Source organism: Atractosteus spatula, chromosome 1 (assembly GCF_055471065.1).
Source record: "Atractosteus spatula isolate fAtrSpa1 chromosome 1, fAtrSpa1.hap1, whole genome shotgun sequence".
Taxonomy (NCBI): domain Eukaryota; kingdom Metazoa; phylum Chordata; class Actinopteri; order Semionotiformes; family Lepisosteidae; genus Atractosteus; species Atractosteus spatula.
In genome coordinates, this window is record NC_142706.1 from 53,891,968 (window position 1) to 53,912,753 (window position 20,786).

The 20,786-nt window shown below is 39.3% G+C and overlaps 1 protein-coding gene across 2 annotated transcripts in view; it reads right to left on the reverse strand.

Moving 5' to 3' along the window:
• sh3d19 (SH3 domain containing 19) overlaps nucleotides 1-20,786 on the reverse strand; it is a 36,781-nt gene that overhangs the window by 3,823 nt on the left and 12,172 nt on the right. Inside the window, exons 2-17 of one of the 2 annotated variants that reach the window (XM_088910832.1) lie at nucleotides 18,702-18,741; nucleotides 13,812-13,852; nucleotides 13,184-13,229; nucleotides 12,048-12,183; nucleotides 10,944-11,130; nucleotides 9,375-10,643; nucleotides 8,608-8,712; nucleotides 7,875-7,987; nucleotides 6,469-6,527; nucleotides 5,770-5,986; nucleotides 5,186-5,254; nucleotides 3,562-3,708; nucleotides 2,959-3,031; nucleotides 1,605-1,735; nucleotides 957-1,015; nucleotides 246-454 (exon numbers count right to left, since the gene is read on the reverse strand). In XM_088910832.1, coding sequence (XP_088766958.1) covers nucleotides 246-454; nucleotides 957-1,015; nucleotides 1,605-1,735; nucleotides 2,959-3,031; nucleotides 3,562-3,708; nucleotides 5,186-5,254; nucleotides 5,770-5,986; nucleotides 6,469-6,527; nucleotides 7,875-7,987; nucleotides 8,608-8,712; nucleotides 9,375-10,643; nucleotides 10,944-11,130; nucleotides 12,048-12,183; nucleotides 13,184-13,229; nucleotides 13,812-13,852; nucleotides 18,702-18,741 — 2,901 coding nt within the window. Of the gene's footprint in view, nucleotides 1-245; nucleotides 455-956; nucleotides 1,016-1,604; nucleotides 1,736-2,958; nucleotides 3,032-3,561; nucleotides 3,709-5,185; nucleotides 5,255-5,769; nucleotides 5,987-6,468; nucleotides 6,528-7,874; nucleotides 7,988-8,607; nucleotides 8,713-9,374; nucleotides 10,644-10,943; nucleotides 11,131-12,047; nucleotides 12,184-13,183; nucleotides 13,233-13,811; nucleotides 13,853-18,701; nucleotides 18,742-20,786 lie in introns of both variants that reach the window. The other variant, XM_088910824.1, reaches the window with a different exon arrangement.

The following is a 20,786-nucleotide window of genomic DNA, read 5'->3' on the forward strand; positions in this document are numbered from 1 at the left end:
GTTATCAATGGAAAAACAAAGAGGTATGTCAAAATTCCTGGAATTATCTGAAATTTGGACTTTAGCCACATCCCAAGGTTTTTTTCTGTTTACTTAACAATAGTGTTGGCGCCCATACCCAAGTCATCTGGTAAAAAAAAACTATTGGAACTCTAATGCCTCTTGTCTATGACATTTTCCTAGATGGGAAGTTGATCTTTGTAAACTGGCTGTGTTTTACTCCAGCCTGGCGTATGGAACCCTACCTGGAAGAGGTACTTTACTGTGGACAGAAGGCAGGTCCTCCACGATTTCGACAAAGTTCAGGGGGACGAGTCCAGTGCGGCCGTCAAACTCCCCCATGAGCCATTCCTGATCTACGTACTCCTTCAGCTTAATCACGTCGCCTTCAGAGAAGGTGAGCTCATCACTCTGCTCCCCCTCAAAATCAAATCTGGCCACACACCTTGGACCACTGAAGAATGAGAAATACAAAACCCCACCTCCTCAAGCCAACAGTATATTCCATTCTAACAAAAAAGTCAAAGTGTTACGGGGGTATGGAACATGCTGTTGAAGCCAATGCTCTGTTTTTATTCAAGAAACAGCTGGATAAGATCCTTGAATCAATACGATCCTAGCTACAGTACCAAATGGGTTAGATGAGCCAAATGGCCTCCTCTTGTTTGTATAACAGTTCTTGCATTCTTCGAGCAGCACAGTACGACACTAACCTCTGCCAGATGTTAAGACGACAACGATTTTGTCTACACAAAAGTACTTATCTTTTTGACTAGTATTAGCTGAAAGCCCTAATGCTTAGAGTGAATATACACCCGCTTACAAGGTCCCTGTAAAAATAAAATCAGCTGGAGAATGGAGAAAGAAGCTTTGTGAATTATAATATGTTAAGGTTATGTACCTCATGTTCTTGATATTACACTCAAAATAATCCCGTGGTCACTTGAGATTCTTACCTGACGGGTGCTGGTTTAGGACGATCATTCTTCCCATTGGGCGGCGCTGGAATGCTCGACTAACAGAACACAAAGATTAAAATATATATGCTGTAATATAGACTGCATCTATTTATGTAATGTGTATTCTATCATGATAATGATAGACAATTATGCAAAAGACACATTAAGGTTTTTCCTACCATATTGTTTGGGGAAAAACAAGTTTCTTTAATGGCAAGAAGGAAAGCAACTTATAATACTACATCATATCCTTGATGTTACTTTCCTTTTGCTCACAGGCAACAAAGTCCAAAGTGTTCTTTAATAGTGACATGACGACAATTAAGAAATAAATTCTAAGGATTTTGCTAGGAGAGCAAAGATTTTAATCTGAAAATAAGTTGAGCCCAAGCAGTCTGCTTTTTCCTACATTCTTATCAGCATAAGAGTTTCACAGAAATGGGCAAGAGTGTACTGCTGTATATAGCCTGTACTACGAGTACAGTAAGAGCTGCTGTACTATATGACTATTAGTCTTTTTGACCAGCCTGTGAGATATATCCTATTGTCCTGTGTTGAGTGCATGTCACATTACCCAAAACAAGCCCTTCAGTAGACTACAAGCATGCAGGCGGGAGAGAGCAGGCTCTGCTCAGACCCACTCACCAGGACTTTGACATAATTGATGGGGAAGATGCCAGAGCTGCCCCTGCACGTCCCCCGGTACCACTCGCTGTCGACGCGCTCCACATGCGACACTGTGTCTCCCGCCCTCAGGGCCAGCTCGTCAGAGCTCTCTGACAACCGGACATATAAATACCACCATGAAACACAATCCCCATCAACCACCACAACACTCCCTTTGTTTTTATAGCTTTTGTTCATTGGGATTTGCCGATTATTACTACTGCCTCAGTAAGGAGTCATCAATTTACACTGATTTGGGCCACTGCTGGACGCCTTGTGCCAGTACAGGAAGAATGAGTGATGGGCATGCGCTTTCCTTACTGTGAGCCACAGTGGAAGGGTGTGGCTTTAAAGGACAACACAGCAAAGTTCACAGACGCCTGGCAAACCACTGGCGTCCCTGTTGGTGTGAGGAACACCCAGGCTGGCTCACACCTGACCAAAGCAACTGGTAGCAGCTGCCCAAGAATCCTACTCACTGCTGGCTAATGACAGCCCAGACTTAAACTACAGGGTTCAACCACTGAGTGAGCACTTTTACTTGTTTTTTGTAAGCTGTGTGAAAACAAGTGAGCACATCACCAGAATACGTAGCATGTATCCACAGAGCAAGATGGAGACCTTCCTTACACTGCCTGGAAGGTGACATGCCATGCCTCGTCAATGTCTTTCATCTGGACCTCGTTCTGCTGCATTGCGTTATGGTTTAATGACACAGTTGTGCTCACAAAGTGCTTGCTTTGGTACACCATACCTACAGTTTTAGTGAGGAGCTGCTGAAGTGAATTACTATTTAAAAACTACCCATGCTGTTTTTGAATACTTCACTAAGGAAATAATTGGATAGATACTACAGAATATTAAACCAAGGCCTTACAACGCAAGTTAATTTTAAGTACAAATGTCTTATAAGACCTAAAATATTTTTGTAGCTGAACTACTGGTCTGTTTCAATTGAGCTACAGAGACTATATTAGCTAGAAGGCCGTTTATTGTTTTTCAATCCATTTCTTTTCAAGAAGTAATTTAGCACATTTTTGCATTTAAGAATGTTTCACAATATTAAGAGTTCTTATGTCTGGCTTATGTCTCAACCCTCTTCTAGGAGGTTATTGATCTTGATGTTTCAAAAGATTTCTGTTTACACCACTGCGGTTAAGAAATTCCCAAGTCAACTGAACTCGGTGTTCCAGCTGGGGCATTAAACACATCACATGGGACACAGCCATAATTCTTGGCTTTTGAAACAATGATTAAAAAATAACAGCAGAAAATAAAGACAAAAAGTTTACAGCTATGCATACTCTACAACGAGAACATGAGTCTGTACTACCTGGAGTAAAGTCATACAGAACTTGAGCCTGTAGACCACTGCTCTCTTTCTGAGGTCTCCCAGGACCCGAGGACTGGAGGAAACACAAAAGGACACAAAGTCTACTGTTTGCACAACAAGATACTGTGCTGCACATGCAGTTACTGGTGCCTGACCCAGTATTAAATGCACATGTAGAAATGTTTTATCCTGAATAGAAGAATGAAAATATTACATGACTTAAATCTTCAGTTTTACAGGCTGTTGAGTTAAAGGTAACCAGAAAGGCAAAATATTTTTCTTTCCAGTTCCTAAGTGCAAGAGCATGTCAGTGTGGCATGAACAGCCTCCATGATCACATCTATATTAACTGCTCCCAGGTTTACGTTTACTGGTTTGTTTTTTAATGGTGAATTTTGATGAGTATGTGAATTAGAAAAATAACAAGAATTAAACTGAAGTTTTTAAGACGCACAGAGTATCTTTCAAGAAAATGCCTACCGTGCAAGCTAGATGGTTATCTGCTTGATAGAACACTGCACTTTATTTTGGACAGTACCTATGCCTTTAGCACTGATCTGTAAAGTCATTTGTTCTCGGTCACTGGTCCACAGCAGTCCATACCTGGGATGTTCCTGCGCTGCTGGGCACTTTGGGCAGCGGAGTGATGATCTTCATGTAAGACTTGGGAACTGTGCCCTTGCCATCTCCTGCTTGGCACACAAATGTATCACCGTCGATCTGCTCAAGCAGCACCAGGACCTCATTTTTCTGAAGAGGGATAAAATACATATTTGTACTTCATTTTCAAAGCCTGGCACACTGTGCAAGATGAAGCTGAGAAAAAATCTTTTTATACAGGTATCTGTAATTTTTCCCTCTTTTGAATGTGCATACTGCAAAATGTTTTAATAATAATTTCCTGCTTCTACATTGCACTTTTTAACCCTGAGAATTCAATGCATGTTACACGCTTGAGGGGACGCACTTCATCCCCCATTGCAGTGCAACACATACCTGGGTGACGCACAACAGCCACTTGCCAGGAACCCCACCACACAGCAGATGTGGTAGAAGATGCCCCAGCTGAATGAAGTGGGAAATTTGAGAAGATGTGGCAAGGTCAGACTCTAAAAGCTCAGGCTGGAGTTTAATCCAGACAGCAGGGTTAACAATGTGCATGATTGCCATACTGGGGTACTGGTCCACAAAGTTGTGGTGACTCCCTAGGTCTTCCATGGATGTCTAGACTCTAAATCTAGCTAAGGAGGTAACACCGCCTCCATTCTCCCGAATGCTCTCTCACTCTAGCCTAGTCAATTCCAGCTGACCTTAGACCTTGCTCCCAAGAGACTATGCTTGGGGAGTCAGAAACCTGCTCCTTCAGCCCACAAATGCCTTATCTGGTCAGTCACATCTATATGTGATATTCAGTCTGAATACAGGAGACGCGATGACATCGCTGCCTTGCAGCACTGGGGCCCTGTGTTCCACTCCTGGGCACTATCTGCATGGAGCTTGTATGTTATCCCTGCATTCATGTGGGTTTGCTCTAGGTGCCCAGGTTTAATGCCACAGTCCAAAAACATAACTGGTAGCTTAACTGGCTTCTGGGAAAACTGCTCTGCTGTGAGTGTGTTTGTGTCTATGAGTGCCCAGAAATGGACTGGTGTCACTGCCTTGTGCCCGTTGCTTGCCAGGATAGGCTCCAGCTCCCCTGGGACCCTAAATTGGAAGAAGTGTCTAGAAAATAGATGGATGCATAGTTTCGGTACAACTATTATCATCCAAAAGAGTGCAATACAAGTCAATGCCTTCATCTTCACAGGTTTTTATGTGCATCTCATGTTGCATCAGTTTCCCAGAGTGGGGAAAAAGACATGAGCAATGGGAGACCCACGAGTCCTGAAATACTACAGTATACCTTTTTTTTCTTTAAAAGGGAAATTACAATAGCCATATCTGTACAGCTCTCTAAAGACTCAGGCTGGCACAGGAGAAAGTGACCAATGTAGTTGTGAATACTGATACAATCGTAGCAGTTCAGGCATTAGGAGGTATAAACATCAGCATTACTAAAACTGAATCCCATTTCCAAAATGAAAAAGATTAGAAAGCAAAACAAACCCAATAAATATCCTTCTATGGTAGTACACAGTTAAAACTTCAACTACCACAATGATTCAATGATAGCTATTTATTTTCAGTTTGATTACAATGCCATTGAATCATACAGTCAATTATTTACCTGGAAGGAGAGTTCCCCTGGGTTCCTGCCATTAAAGTCATATTCTGCAATTCCATGTGGCACTGAAAGCTTTAAAGACAAAGACAGAATGATGAAGCACACTGCATTTATTTTTCCTTCAAACCTTGCTCACCAGCCACCTACGGGCTTGTCATGAAAATCAGCACCTTCTTTCAGCTACTGTTTCAAAGCCAGATGATGCCAAAGGCAAATCCACGTAAAGGAATTAAACTTTAGTGAAGAAAAAGCAAACTGCATTTTAGTGAAAACAGAAATACAACAAAGATGGATGATTTGAAGAACGATGTGTTCAAGCGGACAGAGCCCAGTTAAGACCAAACAAACCCTGAAAACACAAAAGCAAAGAACTTCCAGTTAACAAGCCCGAAAGAGAACACACCTTCACTGAGACAACACCCTTGGTAAAGCTGCAATCCCTAAGTGGATTTAAACACAAATTCTGACCATGTACCACAAACAGATTTTAGACAAAGTATTTGTCACAGGGATATTCATTAGTAATGAGAATCAATAGTACATTAAAAAGAAAACAAGATCTCCAGAACGAGGGTGACAGTCCTTACAGTGTAGTTGTTATAAAGCTGATGCCCAGGCCTGGGCCTTGGGGGCAGTACAGGTCCTTTCTTCTTGGACATCTGGCTCTGGGGCTGTTTAGGTACCCCACTGTCACCCCCCATCTTGGAGGAGAGGGGCTGCGCAGAGGTCCTGGGAGGGGGCGGCCTTCCTGGAGCCCCTTTAGCTGGAGGGGGGCGGGGTGGGAGGACTTTGCCTCCACTGGGCCTGTCAAAAAGAGGAAAAAAGTATAAACCTCTACTAAAAGCACAATCAATATGCAGAGCATCAAACCAAACAGAAGGACACAGGCAGGCAATGTTTCATAATCTAGAAGGTGGGTTGTATGAGCTTCCTTTAAAGTCAGAATTAAAGAGGAATGATTTATGATCCACTCTTTTGATAACAGTTATTTTCTTGGGAATAATGAATTTCGAGTCCAGTGGCTAACAGAACAGAGTCCATTACTAGTGTCCACTACAGCTTGTGTTACTGGCACACCCCCAGCCCCACAGCTCTGAAAGGTGAGGGAGCTGTCTGGCACACAGCCCTGCAGGACTAGAGCCACATTGTGTTGGCGGCGCAAGATGTCAGGGGAAATGTGTTTTTTTTCCGGATACTATCTTGTCTGCTAGATTGCAATGGCCATGAGTACATGATTTGTCCTTTCTTTCTGCTGCCCATGAATAAAAAAAAAACACCTTTCTCACCGAGGTGGCAGACACGGTTCAGAGGACGAGCTGTTCCACCATTCTGAATTACATGACTCCTGAAACCAGAAAACAAAGAAGAACAAATTCTATGACTCAGACTTGTATTACCTGTGCACTCGAGAGCACACAAACTCTGAAAGGAAATGAAAAACAATCTTTTGGAGTTCAAGTACTTCAAATCTTTTATTGACTTTGCTGAGGTTTACTGTTGCAATAGCAATACTGTATGGCCACTAGTGTGTGGTTGTCCATTAATGTCGCTATTTACTACATTCCTACTACGCTCTACAACAATGCAGAACTAATCTGTTAATGAACAAAGACTCTGCCTTTACATCTTTTAAGCACAGAACCTTATTTACATTTTCTGCCTTGTCACACTGGTCATCGTGGTGGTTTGAATACATTCTCAGAATGTGCACTTGGCTTGGCAACGCGGTTAGTGCCAAAGCTATGAGTGAAAAAGACGCAGATTTGTTGACCACTGAACAGTGCTGCATGACAATGCAACCATAGAGAACAGTCAACCTCTCAGGCCATCACCACACAGATAACCACCCTGTTGCAATGAAAACACCATCGCTTGGTATGAGTGGCACAGACCAAAAAAATGTGAAGTGGTGGTTTGCGCTCAGAGAAAGCCCAGTTTGTTACCAGCTGCCACTGGGGGTACAGCCATGAAAGGGGAAGATCCCTTCACAATCCTGAGCAAGTGAGATCAGCTCCCTTCTCAGATACATCATTCTCTTATATTTACAGTAGTGAGCTGTACAATTAAGTATATGCACTAACAGCCGATTGAGTTGTAAATTTCATATTCATAATTAGGTACTGGTCTGGGAAACTGAACCACATTTCAGCATTTGAATCTCAAGCTGTTAGATGCTTTTGCATTGCTGACCACCAAATACAAAGCTCATCTTCTAAAAACATGAATCAATTGACAGAACTTCCATGAGAGAGATGTTAAATCACAGTAAGTTACTTATTGATAGTGTCAGCATCTCTTTTAGTGTATCCGCAAAACAATGAAGGACAATTTGGAGCACGTAATATTTATATAATGGTAATGTAACTTTGTGGGTTCTTTTTTATGGCATTTAAGTAAAATGCTGTAATGGCATAATTTGTAAAGTGTCTTAGGTTATCAATGCTTTTTTGGCATTCATTTATCCCAAAATTATTGATGGAAACAAGCCTTCAGCTACTCTTATTTGCTAATAATATGTTTGATTCTGTCCTCCTAAATATTACCAATCACATAACTCCAAATCTATTCATGAATCGTTTCAAAAATATATTTCCCATTACACCAAATACATGATCCCTGGTCTCAGAAGTCTTTTAAGATGGAGCACTGCTGGAGTGCTGCCTCTGGGTACAGATACCACACTGTACATTACCTGAGGTGCTGGTTTTGAGGCAAAACTGGGTTTCTGGGTCACAGAAGAAGTGAAAGCACCCACTGGTTTCTCTACAGGAAGAGGTGGAGGGTCCTGCTGATCTGCTTCAGGCACTGGAAGATATCATTCACTTATCTCAACGATAATACATACAGGGTAGTTTAAACCAATGGTACTGGGAGGCCAGTCTCTTTAGGTGTTTTGCCTTAAATCACAGGCTTATTGACTGAAGTCTTCTATTTGGAGCATATTCGTAAATCTGTTTTTCAGGTCTTGAAATGTCATTTGGTACAACCGATATAAATCCTTTAACAATATACGAGTTTCAAAACTGTCCCCCTTTCAGCTGTGTTGCTTTAAAAATAACCCAAATGGAGCTCTGCAGCAACAATACAAAAAAACTGTGGGTGTTTCTCATTACAGTGTCATTCCCAACTGCATCTGCTCAACAAAAACCGATCCAGAAATTACATGCTTCCTTCCTATAGGATACCACTCAGCCCAGAAGAAGAAAGTCTTGATCTGCTGAGGGCAGTCCTGAAAATTTTAATCAATCAGGTTCATAACAGTACTATATGACACAGAAAAACAGCATACATGAGACATAAGAATATCTTAAAGCCCCCGTATCCCTTAAAATTACATTTAGTCCTACATATTTTGTCAGTTTCACTATCTCCACCCAGAATTATGAATCAATGATTCCTGAACAGTTTAGATCTAGTAAACTCACTTTTGCCGGGTTTGCTGGGAACTCTTATCATTGTAGGTTTACAAGACACACCTGGGCGACTGGGAACATTATGTGTTACACCCTGAGGTTTGGTGGAAAAAGAGTCTGACAAATAAAGCAGATAAATTAAACTCACCACTGAGCGCAAAAGCCAGAAAACAAAATTCACAGACATCTGAAGCACACTAAACACAGGCATTTACAAAACTCAAAACCTCTACTAAAGGTATAACTCTGACTTAGAAAAGAAAATATTTCACATAATACTAAACGATCTTATTAGTCTAAATGATACCTAAGCATAATAAAACCCACAACATAAAGTTAGTCAAGGTTGGTGACATCTACTGTACTGTACATATTGATGTGTAAATAAAATGCTCACATTTTTATGTAATTCTCAGACATTTGCTCTTCATTTCTTAATATTATAATGTAATCTTTTGGGTCACTGTATGTATAGCTATAATTTTGTACCGTGTAGTAATACATAATTTATCACATTATGTTTAATTCTGAACTTTGTATGCCACGTCTCTATGTAGTTTTCACACTAAGTTTATTCAGTTCAGGTCTAAATACATATTGTGTTGGATTAAAGGCATCACCTAAAAATGTCTTTACGTTAAGACACAAATTAATTATCCAAAATTGGTAACACAAGAAAGAGGAAACAATTCATTGGTGGAACAGAATTTAAAGTGAGTAGGAGCATCCACTGGTTAGCGTCCTTTCTTCCCCTGCAATGGAAAAGCAGCTCCACTCACCCGTCATCGTCTTCTCCGTGCTCTCGCTCTCCATGCCGTTACCAAAGGAGAAGCCTGCCGCGGCTTGGTTATTTGACGTGAACAGGTCCAGGCTTGCTTGCCTCAACAGTGGAGGAGTGGGGCGACTGAGAACAGCCCCCGAATCACGCACCATAAAACTCTTCGCCTTGGAGGCAACCGACCTCCGAGGTGGTGGTATAAACACAGGGCTTTCAGACTGAACTGCATCTTTGCTTTCCATCTCTGTGGGCTTCATGGGGACAAGTGGCTTTGTGGCAGATGCTAAAACTTGGAAGATTTCCTTCTGGTTATCTTCAAAGCCCGATTCACTCCCATTCCCAAAGTGGCTAGAATTGTTCATAGCTTTAAAAACTACATTAGGATTGAGGCTCTTAAAAGCTTCTGGTTTGGAATCGAAAACATCGTCCATTCCTTGCAGCTTGGGCAAGACCATAACGGGGCTATCCTTGGTGGCTGGGCTTGGTTTGATTGCCGTCACAAGGTCCCCTTCCCAGAAACTTTTACTGGAAGGCTTTGGCACTAGAGATGGTTTTGCAGCTATAACTGGAGGTTTGGCAAGCTGATGGCGAGGACGGACTTCTGGTTTCTTAGGTTCTCCATTGCCACTCTCCGTGCTCACTTGGGATTCAAAAGCCTGTATCTTTGCACGTATATTTCTTTGGCTACCAAAAGTATTCATATTGTCTTCTTCGTTTTGGTCATCTACAGAAAAAACCTCTAAGAGTTCTTGCAGATACGTACCTGAGGATAATTCCCCACAATCAGGGATCACCTGAGTGCCCTCTCCCTTGTCATCCTCTTTAAATCTCACCAGCGTCTGAACCTTGACTTCTTTGGTTACAGGTATCAGGTTTATTTTGGACCGCGGACGTGGAACTGGTCGTTTTGTTTCCTCCTTGGAAGCTGGGTCAACTGATGGTTGAGGATCAGTGGAGATTACTAAAGACTCAGTCTGGACACCAGGAAATTCAGTAGGGGCAGAACAGGGTTTGCTGGGACTGGGGTCTATATCGCACTGATTAGACACCGATATAAGCAAGGATTTACTGCAGGAATCGATTGGATTATTTCGGTTTTCAGTCGTACTGTTTTGGGAATCTGCCAACTGTTCGGAGCCAATAATTGGTGAAAGTTTTGTCGTCTCCTCTTGGACTAGAGCAGACTCTTTTACAAAAACTGTCTCTTTGCTTGCCACTGGTTTAGATTTGGGTGGCAACAACGATGGCCTTGGAGGTTTTGGAGGTTTTCCTATAGCAAAAGTAAAGAAAGGACATTTTAATTTTCAGGATGTGAATGTCCTTAAATGTATTTATGTAAATAAAACCAGGAAGTCTTTAGTACATATTAGCTCATAATTCCTTTATCTTTTTTAGAGTTATTTGAAAGCATTTTTTTAAGTGAAAGTATGATGACAATTTTTCCCCCACATTAGAATACAATCTCAATTTCATAAAATCCAAATAAACAAAAACTAAGCCTCTATAGAACAGAGCCCATGCAAGCAGCACAGTACGAGAACATCCAAGTCACCACTACAGGCCTGCTTACCAGCAGCTGGCACAGCGTCTCCCTGAACAGGCTGAGGTGTTCCAGTACCGCCTAGGCCTGCATCTGCAGAAATGTCTTCAAGATCAGTCTGTGTGGCGATGGTGGTGGTGGAAGGCCGAGGGGAGGCTGCTGGATGGACCTGCTCCTGTGTCTTTTCTCTGATCACCTGGTCATACGATGGTGGTGGCTGGAAGAAGAGGAACAGCATCACTGGATATCCTCCCGCCTGGAGAGCTCTCCCTATGAGTGTCAAGTATATACAGTAGCTATCCCAGGAAAATTTTCCTTCATGCTACACAAATTTTTTCAGAAAGATACTGTAACTTTTCCTGGCAAATTCTGTGAAAACAACATTTCCTTATTTAGAAGGGGCAGACAGATATCCCAGGTAAACTCCTCCCGACCCCACAGACATTAAGGAAATGTGATCTGCTCCTGTTCATGTTCTAATACATTTTCCTTCCCAGAATCCAGGTATACCTTTAGAGCAAAACCATGCTTTATTTACCAATTATAATGAAATATAAAACTATATAGGATACTTTTTACTTATAAATAATATATAATTATATATACAATATATATTAGCATCTTATATGCAACAAGCAGAATACTGGAGTTTTGTACTCTTTCTCAGAAATGTGCTTCTTTTAACACCATCACAGTGGATATTATCAGGAGGCAGCCTTTATGGCACATTTCTGTATCCAGGCACTTGTGTAAATGTAACAGATACACACCAGCTTTACAGAGAAATGTGTTAACAAGAGATTATGGAGGTCATCTGTGGGAAGGGAGAAAAATACTCATTCTGGGTGCTTGAGTTCCCTGCATGCCATGAATCTGTAGGAAATTACCCCCCCACCTACAGGAGGAACAATATAACCATTTGAAGACCCACTAGGTAGTGAATGGAGGTTTACTGTATGTAGGATATATCACTCCAGTTAGAGAGGGTTAATATTCCATTTAAACATGCTTTAATTAAACTGTGGTGCTTGCCCAGGTTCATTTCACCCTCACTCAGGAGTCCTGTGGGGGTGGGTGTGGAGAGCACGAATCAGACTGCAGTGCTACCATGCCTCTCAGTGAGAGAAGGGTTACCTGTGCAGATGCAGGGATGCTGGGTCCCCAGATGCCCTGAGATGGGGTATGAGGCGATGAAAAACCCCCAGCTGCCCCAGGAAACCAAGCATTCGACACCAGGGGCTCCGCTGACACAATAGTTATCTCCGGCCGCCTGCAACGCAAACCACACAGGGTGTTATAGCGTAGCTCCTTTGGATGAATATGCCCATCTTGTGACAGAGTTCACTAACATGGGAGAAATTGAAAAAAAATATTTTTCCTGTCTGAATACTGTATATTAACTACTTCAATAATATTTCTTAAAATAATTGGAATTTATACTGAATATAATATGCCCTATCTTGCTAGTTTCTACCCTTCCCAAACACACAAACTATTAGAGTCAATACTGCTTACAGCCCTTATATCAAGCTAGCTCAAAGCTATGTCAGGGCAACAGAGAGCTAAATGTTACACTGCAGCATTTTTTGCATTATATAATTTTTTCTACAAATATTTTAGGCACTTTCCTGACTGTAGGTTTTGAGAAAATACATCCCGATGCACAAAAACAATATTTGACTTTTTTGTCTTTTATTAGACAGATACAAATGAGAAAAACAAGCTATCACATTTTACAACACTGCCTAATCTATGGACAAGAGTGATCTATTTATTTTGTACCTCATAAAGCACAAAAGGAAAATGGAAAATAAAAAGAAATGCTTTCCCACTTTTAAAAGACTCAAAGGACAAAGTTAAAAAGGAACAATTGGCCATTGTACATCTATTTTAAAAAATCCCAGTTTATTGAGTAAAATAAAAAATGCCTCTGCCAGATATGTTTCTACTGAATAGCTAGATATTTTAAGAGACTTTCATTTTCAAAAGAAAACAATGAAAAGACCAAAATAAAAAGACAAGTGACTGAGTAGATAAACCTCACAGCTTTTCTACAAAGTACATCCACTTCATTGAGACTTAATGAGCTGAATGCAAGCCAAATGCCTTTTATGAGCAGCTTTGTTAGAAAACCACAGCAGGCTATTTCTATTAATCTTGGTAAATCCCAATTTGTCTTGGGGAAACAGGATGAAAGTGGCTGAGAACAATATTGATGGAGCTGCCCACTGAGCACCAGTCCCGAAACTTATGATACAATGAAGGCTTACCTTCTGTCTCTGGGAGGATCATTCTGTGAATTAGCTCTTGTTGTTGCTGCTAAATTAAAATAGTTTTCACATTACTAATATTATTTCACAGTAGTGCAGGTTAACTGTGGTTTTAATCATATTTCAAAGTAAAATGGATATAAGTTTCAAAATATATACATTATATTATAGTCACATTACATTTTCTAAAATGTCCAATTAAAATAAAAAGAACAAAAGAATTAACACCATTTTGGTGACATTTTGCACATCTTTGCTAGCAAAATGCTAATTTACTTGACGTCTCTCATTTATATGTAGCAGCTCAACTAATGAAATCCAGTTTTATAAATTAATTAGCCTGGCATTATTTGGCATTTTAGAATTTATTTCATGTTTCTGTCAGCAAGGAATCTATCCTTTATCACATCTCACATCTTATTTCAATACTACCTTCCTGATAAATGTAGAGAACACTGAGCTTCTTAAGCACATGTATTAAATGAAAGCATTTTAAGAATACTGCTACTGTTAATGTTCATTGTTCTGGAGTTAACAAAAAGTAAAGCAATATCAATATGTCTAATAGCTATAAGAATATGTATAGCACACAATCAATACATGACAGAACTGTCAAGTCAGTACTCACTTCTCTTGATAGCAGCTCTTATGGAAGACAGGGGTCCTGGACTAGGAGCACATGAAAGGGAAAATGTTAATATTATTAATGGCACAGAACCCTCACAAGATCACTTGTAATATAACAAGCACCTTTGTCTTGCCATCAGTACAAACGTCTTCCTGGAAGCAGATACAGATTGGCTTTCATATGAGTTCCATACACTTCAATCTGGAAATTCTCCTCAGATTCTTTAAGTTTTCTAAATGGCAGGATGCCGTTGACAACCAGTTCTCTAATTATTTAACTGAGAATAAGCAGCATCAATTTTAACAAGATACTGGCTCTCAACTTGCTGCAGGGAAAAGAACGGGAAGAGTTGCAGGTTGAGTTTCCCTGTTATCAAAAAAAAATTACATTTTCATTGTTTGCCTAAACTACATAAATCCACTGTTATGTAAAAACACTCAGTAAAGGAGTTAAAATGAACAGGTGGGCAGTCTGGTTTCTAGAGTGACAGTAAAAGTGGAGAAGGCTGATGTATAGCACTATAAATCACAAAGAGCAGACATTACTATTATTGTGAGAGGGTGGTAGGATCATACAACATGGAAACTCATGTCTAAACAACATTCCCCAGAATGCTGTGGAGAATTAGCTCTTGCCATCAGTCACCTGACCAATTCTGAGAGGCTGGTTGGTCAATTGTAAGGTTACAAAACATTTATTTCATTATTTATCAGCTTTCTGGGAACAGAGAGTGGATCCTCTATTAGGAAAACCGCACCAGAGAGAGGGAAGAAGAGAAGACATCCAACTCACCGACCAAGTATGAACTTTTGTAGATCTTGGACATGTGAGTTTTAGGAATGTCAATTACACTGCTATTGTAAGAGGGGGACTGAAAAAGTCTAGTCAGTAACAAAGAAGAGTAGGCTTTTGTTAGTGTTTTGGAATTTAATTTTACTTCACACTGTAAATAAAAGAGCACTCTTTTCCTCACGGCTGCTTTGTTTACGTTTTTCACCTAGACCTGTCTATTGACATTCCAATTTACAGCCTCCTATTCCCAGTTCCAGGGCGTGTCACAGGCATGTACAGTATGTCTATTCTTGCTTCTTAAAAAATGGGTCTGCAAATACCTCTCATTTTCAGGGGACAGCATAGTGCACCAGGTAAGTCTCTGGTCTCATAACTGACAGGTTGTGGGTCACCTCCCTACAGTAGATACTGCTATTGTACCCTTGAGTGAGGTCGAATCTCATTTGCTGTCTACCCAGCTATATAAGTGGGAACCAGCACTGCAGGGGGGTGATCCTGTGATAGACCAGGGAGTAACAATCTCAGTCTGCTCAAAGGTAGGATATTCAGGATATCCATTGGGCCACTGTGCTCTGGTGCGGACTAAGCCTCTTCTTACTGCCAATCATTTTGAACAAATTAGAAAGCTAAGCACCAGAGAAAACAAAATTCCTCTTTTCCACTTCTTAAAGTTTTACAGGAGTGATCAGAGATATGAAGGACCTGCACTCTTTTCTTGTCTTTCTTTCATTTATTTAACCTCCAATGTTTAAGGTTAAACCTGCTTTAAACCTTAGTTTGCTTTATTGGGACTGTTTCTAGGTTTTATATTAGACACCATTTCACTCTTTACCATGAAGAGCACATTTTTTAATAATTCTACATTTCTTGCCTTTACAGCTCCAAAGACTTGACTTTGCATTAGTCCTTTTCTGTTCACTGCTTTTGTTTCTAGAGAGCATTTACTTCTAATAATGTCTCATTCATTGGCTGCAGATCTCAACTTATCACGATACTAGTAAAAACAATGACATGTGACAATAAAAAAAAAACTTTAATGGAAATTTGCTGCATGAGGTTTTGAAACAATCACATTTTTTTTTCCAAATCTTGGAAAAATTCAAACAGATACCTCAAGTGCCTTTGACATGTTGCAGTTCCTGAGATGAGACTTTAATACGCAAGATGTGAAACTCGTTTCTCTGCTGACCCAGGACAATTTCAATTTTCAAAAAGACATTCTTCAGATGTCTTACCTATATTACCACAGTACACATCAGGCTATAATCCTTCACTGAAAACCTACTTGCTAGGGAATGCTAGGGTAGTGACACTCATTTTCTCAACACACAGTCTTTAATGGAAAATTGTCAGACCCGATTTAAGGACAATTTTGAACCAAAAATATTTCCACATAAAATGAAGACAAAATTTGTGAAAAAAATGAATTAACCTCCTAAATCAGCATATGTAGAGAACTGTATAGTCTGGTATTAAAACATTTGGAATAAAGGGGTTAACGTTCACCAGGAAGGCACTTAATTCATTTTTTCTGCATTGAATGTAGAAATGCAGCAGTGCTTTCAAAATCAATAGTCCAGCAATATCCCAGAACATGCTGTAAGTCATATGACAAAAACAAGTGAAAACAAATCAAAATGCTTAAATCTTTGTTTTCTGCATGAAGAAAACTACAATAAACCAAAAAAAGAACATGTTTCCTTTAAAAACTCTAAAGAGGTTTGAATGGGGTGCTATTTTAGTGCGCAGAAACAAACAAGGTTTTACTTTCTAATTTTCACTACACAATGAAGAACATCTATTTTTTTGTCAAAAACTACAGTAGCAAATTTCACTTCATTTCTTATCCAGTTTTATTAACAGTTCTCCAAGAATAGTACAAACAAGATACTTTCATGCATAATGTCACCATTATTTCAGACTATCCATTAATCTTTTCCATTCCATGTTAGGCTCTTACAGATCTTGCCTAAGGTGAGAATTCTCCATTTACTGTCAGGCTAGACTGTACAACATGGTAGGACGTTTCTCAGCTTCAGCACAGAATCAAACTGCATGCGAAGAACAAACCAAGCATGACACACCTACGCTTGGTACTCCACAGTATGAATTTGACTGAACTGGTCAAATGGAGAAATGCCAGTACAGTTTCCATCACACTAAACTCCCACACATCCTCCTGTGGAGAGCAAAGGTATCAACAAACATTGAAAGTGCAAAATAAACACTTCATCTATTTCCAAGACAACACAAGTTTTCCATGAGATGTGAAAGCTATTTTGCAAAGGAGAAACCAGCAGATGAATACAAATCTGCCATCAAGAATGCAAGGACATTCCACTAAAAAATGAAAGCTTGACCTAACCAGACAATCTGTGATGGAACCACAGTTCCCTTTCGTCAAATTTTAAATTTACAAAATATATAATTCATATAGGAATTTTATTTATTATTTGTCTGATTTGTAATCCACTGTTTGTGATTTACTGTTATGTGCCACACCAGAAAGAGAAGGAAGTGTCAGTCCCTGGTTGATCCTTGTGTGTGTTTTGATTATTGATGCCAGCACACAACTTAGCTGCCTGGCAGTTATTAAGGATACTATAGAAACATAGACAGAGCTCAAGAGGAGTTTAGGTTCCGTCTGGGTTTGCCTCACTGTATGGATGAGGAGCACTGTTTTTTTTCTTACAGCAGTTTGTGTGCCTGCTGCCTGAGATCCACCTGTTACACGATACCAATTCCCCTATGGAGTCACACACTTATACAAGTGAGGCAATTAAAGACTTTGCTAAAAGATACAACAGTGGTGCTGGAATTTCACCCCATGACCTTCCAGTTACAAGTCCAGAACCCTGCTGACTGTTCCACAATGGGGTCTTCTTACCTTCTCAGTCACCAGCTACCAGGACCGATTTTGTTTAATGTCAGTTTAGAATTGCACAGGACATTGCATGGAATTCCAAACTCATTAGTTTACTGGAAAGCTAAGAATCAGTAGAGTCATTAATTTTTATCTTATACGTATCTAATAAACTCTCACTACCCTGTTTCAGAATAAAGGCATCATAAGCGAAGCCACAGGTTTATTAATATACTTCTCACCAATCCCTTTTCAGTTTTTTTGGATACTTTCTTATAGAAGACAATCAACAGAAAATCCACATTTTAATCAGGGTCCTCCACTTGTTTTTTTGCTTTGAATCTTTTGTTTTCATTTGCAGTGGCACATGGGTTTAACGTTTCCAACTATAAATGGAACATGAAATCACTGCTGAAGTGCTATACATATAATAAGCCACATAGACTCCTAAACCAGGAAAACACTGAAGGGGGTATCGTTCATTAAGCCCCAGTACTTGCAGATCAAATTTCAAAGCAATAGTACTAATTAAATATGAACAGACAAATAACACCATGTGCAAAAGAAGCAGGATGGGTTAGCTAGTGTACTAAAAAAACCCACTCCCAAAACCAGTGGCAAGTTTCTAATCTTTTACATAGCCTTTTGCTTTGGAAATACAACGTTAGTCGTAAATTAAAAAAACATCTGGATGGAGTATGTATGTGTATGGAGCTTGCGAACAGATCCACAGCAGTGGTACAGTTGTGTTTCTTTTGAATATAAGAACATATCTAAATCAACGTTTCCTGTCATCAAATGAGAATTCAGAAAGAGAGCAAGAGGAGTGTTGAATTGAAATCTCAATCTTAAGTGAAATGCATCTGAATGGGATTTCATTGAGCCTGGGCTATCTTCACTTCCCTTTTACAGGTAAAGCCAGTTACAGTAGCTTCATATTAGAATAAACAACATGCCTGTTTAGCTGCATAGTTAATGATACTCCCTGATCTTATCTCTACACACAAACAGGAAACAAAGTAACATTGGTCACTGGTGATACCCTGTTTAAAGGCACAGTATCTTGGAATTAAAAGATTATTAGGCAGCTTAACAGCAGTCAGTATCCTGCAAGAAGACCATAGGAACGCAGCTCAGTGGCCATGGAGATAATATGCAGTAGGCATTTTCCACATCTTCTAAAAAAAACAATGACTGCATTCTTTGTAATGGCTGGAGCAGTAAAAGCACCTTACCTTGAAAGACGCTGCTCTGGTTTATTTCTTTCAGCACGATCTGCAGAGAAAGGGAAAGCACATTAGCCAATTCCAAACAGCCGTTCAAGTTAACACTTTTCACTTCTTCATGCTGTGCTGAAGAAGAAAGAAATGTTCTATCAAGAAAAGAGGACCAAGAATGTTAGGATCCAGAGATGTAAAAAATTATTTGCTGATAAAAAGGGGGAGAACTGTATGTAATTTATGCAGATATTAATGAAAGAATTTATGAAAAGGGTCAATTCTGAAATGTTCTTCTTTTTATAAGAATTATTGTAGTTAAATGAAAAACTGTCACACGGCTAAATGAGCAAAAAGTCTCCTCTCATTTGTACCTTACTTATGTTCCCCATGAACTGGTTTACTTTATTTAGTTTATCACTTACACTTTAAAAAAAAAAGTTTTTTGGCCCACTTACTTTCAAATGAATGCATTCATGTCTGTGACTGTCTTGTACCACCAGAAGCAAGGTGTGTTTACAAATCATGAGAATACTTAACAGTTGCAACCGCCACAAAATAAATAATAAATAACAGGCTGCTTATGCATCTGGAACTCTACTAACCACCTGGAATACTGTGCTCTGTATTTGTCAAAGCCTCAGTCTGCCACAGGAAAGAGACACAGACTCCCCTGTATGACTACAATGTAACATTGTCATCACACACTTATCTACAATCTACTCTAGATAAACCACTCACTACAGGAATATTGCTAAAGGAATGCTACGAACACATATTCCACACGTTGAAATGTAACTTCAAAGACAACTAACACAAACTGAGAATTTTTCTCTTATACAAATTATATAAGCCTCACAATTTAAACATGGTGATTTTGTGGCCCACTTACATAAAGTATGTGGGCCAATATCAGGAAATCGAGTAAATGTTTTTTACATTTAGTAACAACAAAAATACTAAACATTTTTATTTTTATGATTATGTGTTAACTGACTCAGAGATACTACACAAGATTTGTTTTTGCATATTTGTTCTGCGCAGCCACAACTAAGGAAATTATTTCAAATAATTTTACTTTGATTTGTTTAATATCAAGGGAAAAGCCAATGGACTGCATGTACAGTATGTATTGGTTACAAAGACTGTGTCAATGCCCAGAACCGTTACAAGCTAGACTCGCGTAGAAAGAATAATGAACAAATATTACAGGTACAAATAACTACTATCTTTTTCCTCCTTCCACTGACTTTGAATCAGCTGGTGTAGGTGAAGTGAAATAAAATTGTTCTTGAGAGGCAGTGGAATGGAAAGTCATGCAAACCCTGGTATTTGGGTGTTAGCCAGTGCAGGATAACTGTTGTCAGCTTGCATTTTAACTACTTGGAACAAGTAGGGTTACATTTTAGAGTAATGAATGAATGCAAGGTTCACATTTTTTTAATATGACTCTGTACTTTGGGAACCTTGCAAGAAACTGAGCTGATAGATGAATCAGGGGATAATTAAAACCAACTTGCAAAGAAGTTAAAAATTAAAATTTTCCATTCCAAAGGCTTCACTCTGTATTAGTTTACAACTAACTGACAAGTTAGGATCTGCTTCATGCCCAACATCCTAAGAACATTTGTGAGATGATCATCTGTCAAGGTTTTATTAGTTATAAATAATAAATCTGTCCATTTTACATAAACACAAATTTGTCAGAAGTATCTAACCATTGCTTATATTGATTGCAAAGTATTATAACAGAAGATCTCAGTCATTTTTAGCTTTGAATTTTAATAGATCCCTCAAATCCAGAATTTGTCAGTCAACAGTCTAAATTCTAGAAAACATAAAAGCATTATGGAAAACAAAACTTATACTGTATTCATTGTTAAATTAATTTGTAAAGATTCTTCTTCAGAATAATGAAGGAAAAAATAATTTTGCTTTATGTAAACAAATGATCACCCTTTCTTTTCTGTTATTATCTCATTGTGATTGTGCTACTGTTAGTATTTAGAACAGGCTGAAATGACACTGAAAAGGGTTTTAAGGTCAATATAATCAGTTCTCCTAGGACCTTATAATATGGTACATCATCCAGGAAGATCATAA